At 39.7% G+C, this 7047-nt stretch overlaps 1 protein-coding gene across 1 annotated transcript; it reads left to right on the top strand.

Annotated features, from left to right (window-relative positions):
• Positions 1-1014: 1014 nt before the first annotated feature.
• On the top strand, positions 1015-2750 carry LOC121785121 (cytochrome P450 71A6-like). Its single transcript, XM_042183486.1, has 2 exons — positions 1015-1935; positions 2016-2750. The coding sequence occupies exons 1-2, from the start codon at positions 1042-1044 to the stop codon at positions 2625-2627; spliced, it is 1506 nt and encodes a 501-aa protein (XP_042039420.1). The 5' UTR covers positions 1015-1041; the 3' UTR covers positions 2628-2750.
• Positions 2751-7047: the final 4297 nt, after the last annotated feature.

Here is a 7047-nt window from a genome sequence, read left to right as displayed (position 1 = left end):
AAATAAAATAAAAAATGGCTAAAAAAAGTGTCCACTATAGCTGCGGACATTTTTTTTGTGGGCGCGGACAAATAAAAAGTGACTATGGGAAAAAAAAAGTGGCGGAGCTATTGGAAGTGTCCACCTTATAGTAGATGCTTTTATAGCCAAGCGCACCGAGCTTAGGTACAGTGGCCCAGTTCTGGTGTCCAACTTCATGCACTATCAATTTTATTAATTTTTACATGTTTCCTTTAGTTTAACTTTTGTATACTTTCATTAGTTTGAATTTTGTAAGTTTGCACCGACGTATGACGATATAAAAATAATTTTTACAATAAACGTTATAAAATGATGAGACACAATAATGAAACATGAATTAGATAATTATGGGGCACTCAATCACATCCTCATTTTTTTCCTTTAGTTTAAATTTTATATAATCTCATTAGTTTGACTTTTGTAAGTTTGCACCGACTTATGACGATATAAAAATAATTTTTACAATAAACATTATAAAATGTTGAGACACAGTAACTTAACATCAATTAGATCAATCTCATCCTCACATTTAGTCTAGTCAATTCCTTAAAATATCAAGATATTGTTTTAGACTAAGTCCAATACTCTCTCCGCCCGCCATCAAATACCATTTTTCTTTTTTCGTCCATCGGCCATTAAATGTCCTATTTCACTTTTAGATATTGTTTTAGACTAAGTCCAATACTCACTCCGCCCGCCATCAAATACTATTTTTCTTTTTTCGTCCATCCACCATTAAATGTCATATTTCACTTTTACTCTATTTGGTAAGTGGACCATATTTCACTAACTCATTTCACTCACATTTTATTATAAAATCAATATATTAAAGTTGGACCCACATTTACTAACTTTTCTACCCACTTTTTTTATATAAAGTCAAATAATTTCTTAAAATGATTAAATATGAGACATTTAATTATAGATGGATACGGGAGTATTTTTTTAGTCTAGTCAAATTCTTATTCTATGTAACTGTGTATATAAAAACACTCTCGCCAAGTTATCTATCCAAAAAAAATGGATTCCATCTCACATTTGTTGGCTGTGCTAATCTCCACATCTCTCTTTCTCTTCTTCCTCCACAAATTGCGCCGCAGTCGTTCTCCAAAGTCCTGGATAAGGCTGCCTCCGTCTCCACCAAAGCTCCCGCTAATCGGAAACCTCCACCAGCTGGGCTCACTCCCCCACAGATCTCTCCAGTCACTCTCCCGCCGCTACGGCCCACTCATGCTGCTCCACTTCGGAAAGGTCCCCGTCCTCATAGCCTCCTCGGCCGAGGCTGCGCGTGAGATCACGAAAAACCAGGACCTGATCTTCTCTAACCGACCCCAACTCAGCATCCCCTCCCGGGTGTTTTACAACAACCGGGATATGGCGTTCGCACCGTATGGAGAACACTGGAGGCAGATCCGAAGCCTATGCGTGCTTCATCTTCTGAGCAACAAAAGGGTTCAGTCCTATCGCGGGGTAAGGGAGGAAGAGACGTCCCTCATGGTCGACAAGATCAGAATGTTGGGTGCTTATTCAAAGCCCGTGAACTTGAGCGACGTCATGACGTCTCTGACTAATGATGTGATTTGTAGGGTGGCGTTGGGGAAGAAGTATGGTGTTGGGAGTGATTTCAAGGAGTGGCTTACGGAGATAGTTGTGCTGTTGGGGGTTGTACCTTTGTGGGAGTACATTCCCTGGCTGAGATGGACGAGAAGGTTCGATGGTGTGGATAAGAGAGTAGAAAGAGTGGCTAAGGAGATGGATAAGTTTCTTGAGGTTGTGATTCAAGAACATAGGGTTAGGGAGAGGAGAGAGGGTGATGGTGGTGAGTTGGATTTTGTAGATATATTGCTGGATTTGCAGAGAGAGAATGGGAGTCGGTCACCTATTGAAGACGACACTATCAAAGCTATCATCTTGGTATCGCTTAGATCTCACTTTTACATTTTTTATGTTTTACTTATATATCAAACACTTATGTGATCTCTTATGTATGCTAGGATATGTTTGGTGCTGGAACTGATACAACATTTACAGCTCTTGAGTGGGCGATTGCGGAGCTGATACGAAATCCGGCAACCATGAAAACATTGCAAAACGAAGTGAGAGAAGTAGCCGGAGGCAAGGATGAAATCGACGAGCAAGACTTGGAGAAAATGCCTTATTTGAAAGCAGTGCTGAAGGAGAGTTTAAGGCTACATACACCGATCCCATTGCTAGTCCCTCATGAATCAACTCAAGATACAAAAGTATTAGGCTACGACATCGCATCTGGTACACGTGTGATGATCAATGCTTGGGCGATTTCTAGGGACCCGTCACTGTGGAAAAATCCGGAGGAATTTCGTCCAGATAGGTTTCTTGAGACGAGCACAGACTTTAGAGGTTTGCATTTTGAGTTCACTCCATTTGGGGCAGGCCGAAGGGGATGCCCCGGTGTTACGTTTGCGATAGCTGTGGACGAGCTAGCGTTAGCCAAGTTGGTGCACAAGTTCGATTTGGGATTGCCTAATGGAGTGAACATGGAGGAGTTAGATGTGAGTGAATCTCGTGGAATAACAATCCATATAAGGTGTCCTTTGCTTGTTATAGCTACTCCACATGATTGTTAGGTCCTTCCATTTTAATGTGATTATAATGAGGGACGGATGAAGTATAAATTATACCAATAGCTTTAAAATATGATGTAAACGTTGGTCAACCGATTCCATTATATTAGTATAGTCATTGCTCCACATGGGCTGTCTCTGATTGGTTTTGTCGACCATATACAAATTAACAGTTTGTGAATTAATACAAATTTTTTTTTATAAAAAAGATGCCAGAATCACCAGATATATAATCATTAACCGCACTTCATAATTATAAAATCCAGTTAGATTAAAAATTTCGTGAGCATCTAACAACTATTTTACCACCTAAACTATGAAGTCCCTTAGCATTGATATATGGAGTTTGGTAACGAGGATTCCAATAATCTTAGATATTAGATGTGTATGTGTAAATCTATGCTCAAAGGTTAAGAATATACTCATGTTCAATTCATACTATAAGAAGTGTTCTCATTTGAATTTAACCTTTTTATATCTAAATATGACTTCTGTACTCTGAAGATGAAGATGCTGAATCGGCGGATTTAGATGTTGAATCGACCGATGGAGATGCTGAATCGGAGATGGTTATTGTCAATTTCAGCTGAATCGGATATGGTTATGATGGATGAAGATGAAGAATTGCTGATTTTCAGAGAGGTTTTGAGAGAAGAAGAGGCGGGGAGGCGGAATGTGAATGAGTTAATTTTTTGTAATCTGTGAACTCTAATTACAAAATGACGTAAATACCCCCGTGTTGAAGTAATTTGTGTATGCAATGAACTACGGAATATAACACTACATCATCTCCTTTAATCCATCAAATTCAAGAGCCTATGGTCCAGATTTGGTCTCTAGTTCGGCATTAAGAAGTGAATTTGTGAATAATGAGACTCTCTAACTATATGTACAAATAAATATTTTATTGGTAGAATTGGGTTTTGGAACGGATATAGTATTGCTTTGTGAGTTAAGTGGATAGATAATAAAGTAAGAAAGAGAAAAAGTAGAGAGATTGATGTTTCTATTTTAAGAAGTATTTTATTTAGGGTGGAGTATCCCGAAAAGGAAATTGTGTCACTTATGGTGGGACGGAGAGAGTATAATAGTACTCCCTTCGTCCCTCTGTAGCTGAGTCATATTCCTTTTTGGACAGTCCCACTGTAGCTGAGTCGTTTCCTTTTAGCAACGACTTTTCTTCTCTCTTACTTTACCGTCTCTTACTTTATTCTCTATTTATCTCTTTACATTTTTCATTTTCTACTTTAGTATTCATTTGCTTAACTTACATAACACAACTTTACTTAAATCCCGTGCTGAAAAGAAATACCTCTACTGCATAGGGACGGAGGGAGTACTTTTTTGTGTTATTAAACTTCATTTCATGAATCGCGTGTATAAAATAATGCAACGAAGAGAGTAGAATAGTACTTTTTGGTGTTATTAAACTTCATTTCATGAATCGCGTGTATAAAATAATGTAAAGAAAATTCAAGTAATTAAATTCAATATAAACTATTCGAACGGCCACTTAGAGCTTTATTTTATTGAATCGCGTGAACATAATTAATTGTAATTAAGGTGACTCATGCGAATTGTAAAATTTAGTCAAAACAAATAAGATACTATCAAAACTTATGCATGCAACCCACAATAAAGATTTTAGTTTACATTAAGTTTCGCTTTCAATAATTTTCATAATACTTTAATTTAAATTCTTTAAAAATTAAATCAAAACAAATAAAATATCAAAACTTATGCACGTAATCCGCAATAAAGATTTTAGTTTACATTAAGTTTTGCTTTCAATAATTTCCACAACATTTGAACTAGGGGTGAGCAAAAAATCCGAAAACCGAATATCCGAACCGATCCAAACCGAAAATTTAAAATTCGGTTCGGTTTGTTCGGTTTTTCGGTTCGGTTCGGTTTTAAAATTTGAAAAATTTCGGTTTTTCGGTTCGATTCGGTTCGGTCGGGAAAAAAGCCGAAAAACCGAAAAACCGAATTTTATTTAATTATTTATATTATATATATATATATGTGTGTTATTATTTAATTATTATAAAAATTAAGCCCTAAATTGAAAGTTGAACATCACGTTTGTGAATCAGTTTCAGATCCGCCGCTCCCCTCTCTTTCTCTCTAACCCTAAATCCCTCCACCAATCCACCACCAACTCCAAGCCGTTGTCCGTCGCCTGTCGCCCCTCCATCGGCCAGCTCCGGCCTGATCCCCCCTCCAAGCCGTCGCCTGTCGCCTCTCCAGCTCCGGCCCAACTCAGAAGGTTTGTCTCATGCACCACGCCGACGCCCCTCCACAACTTCACGCCGTCGTCTCCACAGCTCCCTCCGACTCTAGGTAAAACTCTACTTACACCTTCAATTGCACCCTTAAACCCACAGCTGCAACTTCCTCCATCCCTCTAATAATTCAACATTTATTTATTAAGTTATCTAGTTCCTAATATGAAAGTATGATTAATTGATTATTAGTTTTGGCCTTTTGTTTCAGATTATGTCAATGAAATTTTTTTCCATATTTTCTCAATTAAATTTCTTTATGAGCAGTTGATTATTAGATTTTTGTTTTCCTGAGGAATATGGGCAGTTAATACTCATTGAGGATTTGAGTTCATTTAGATGTTTAAGTTTGACCATGTTTAGCTGTGAAATGGCAGCCGTAGCTGCTGTGTAGAAGAAGAAAAGGGAATTAATGCAGTTAAATGGCAACCGCAGCTGCTGTGTAGATGAAACAAAGGATTTGAAACTTTCTGTTATGTTTTTTTTCTAGATTTTCGGTTTAGATTATTCGGATTTTCGGTTTTAGGTTTTTCGGTTTTTTATATAATTTCGGTTTTTCGGTTTAATTCGGTTTTTTAAGTTCGGTTTTCGGTTTTTCGGTTTTCGATTTTTCGGTTTTCGGTTTCGGTTCGGTTTTGATTTTAGCCTAAATTCGGTTTTTCGGGTTCGGTTCGGTTTGGGCGAAAAACCGAACCGAAACCCGAATGCACACCCCTAATTTGAACTTTCCATCTTTAACTCTTTATGGGTGCTTCCTTCACGGTCATCTCTTGATAGAGAAAGATCCTCCCAATACTCTAACGTCCCCATCGAATATGGACCAAATTGCCTTACGATGTTTAGGGTTTTTTTTTTAAAATTAACTTCTATATAAGGGAGGAAATTACAAATAAACTCCTATACTATAGATATGAGGAAATTACAACTGATGTCAAGAGGGCTCGAACTCGGCACCTCATGTAATAATGTCTAAGCTCCTTGCCGCTAGGACAAAGGCTCTGGACCTTATGATGTTTAGGGTTTTTTTTCCTCAAACACCATCACGGCGAGGGGTTAAGGCTGACCCCCAACCTGTCTATATCAAAAATCATCAAAAGAACATACATCAACCAAGTGCAAAAATGACTCTGTCCGCACGAGAGATACAAATCACAAGAGCTAACAAAGCTACTATGGTATCCCCACAGACAGGGTACTAACCGTCTAACTAACGAGAAAACAAACATAACAAAGATCTACATCATAAAAAGGACAAGGATGAAGGCTAAAAATTGGCCAAGTCCAAAGGAAAACAAAAAATTATAAATTAAAACCATAGACCAAATGTACTAGTCATCCATCTCGATATCTGAATCTGAAGTTCGGATAGCCCAACTGGTCCATCCTCACGAGTGACTTCAAATACCGAGGTGCTGAATCTGCATCAAAGAAGGTGATGGCAGGGGTCTGGACCCCCTACTTGCCAAAATATCGGCTGCCCGGTTGCCCTCTCGATAGAAGTGAGAGAACATGACCTGCAGCTGTGAGATCAAAGTGCAAATGCGAGCCATGTGATGTCTCACATCCGCCGCTCCTCCGCGTCCTGAAGTGAACACCGCAACCACTGCTGCTGCATCCATCTCGACCCAAACCTACGAGGAGAACTGCATAGCCAATGTCAACCCGTGAAGAAGAGCTAAAGCTCTGCCTCGAAGGCCGACCCAGCTACGAGAGGCGTACAAAAGGACCCCAAGAGAGAACCATCTGAGCCCCGTACCACTCCCCCACCGCCAGCCTGTCCCGTCGAGGTGATAAAGGCCCCATCGGTGTTCAGCTTCACCCAAGGATCGTCGGGTGGATGCCAAAGCACACCGAGGGACCTCAAAACTCGCCGGCGAGGAGGAACCAAAGGCATGAAGTCAACGGCCGGGGTGCAACCGCGCCAATGAAGGGGGACTAGCACACCCGCCACCACCAAGATCCGCAGATGCTGTACAACCTGCCAAATAACATGTAAAGAACGAAAAGAAATGCCGCGGTGCTTGCAGCTATTCCTCTCCGTCCAAATAAACCAGTATACCAAACAGGGAATAATGAAGCTGATGTGCAAGGCGGTGGCCCTGTGAGAGGACCTCCACCAAAAACCTAATCTAAGTGCA

The sequence above is a fragment of the Salvia splendens genome, chromosome 21, assembly GCF_004379255.2.
Source record: "Salvia splendens isolate huo1 chromosome 21, SspV2, whole genome shotgun sequence".
Classification (NCBI taxonomy): Eukaryota; Viridiplantae; Streptophyta; class Magnoliopsida; order Lamiales; family Lamiaceae; genus Salvia; species Salvia splendens.
Note: the sequence above shows the minus strand (reverse complement) of the source record. Positions and strands in the feature narration are given on the sequence as shown.

Excerpts from the sequence above, each read along its gene's own strand:
- LOC121785121 (XM_042183486.1), top strand. The coding sequence starts at position 1,042 with ATGGATTCCATCTCACATTTGTTGGCTGTGCTAATCTCCACATCTCTC. Across the intron at positions 1,936-2,015 it reads CTATCAAAGCTATCATCTTG|GATATGTTTGGTGCTGGAAC; the intron begins GTATCGCTTAGA and ends TATGTATGCTAG.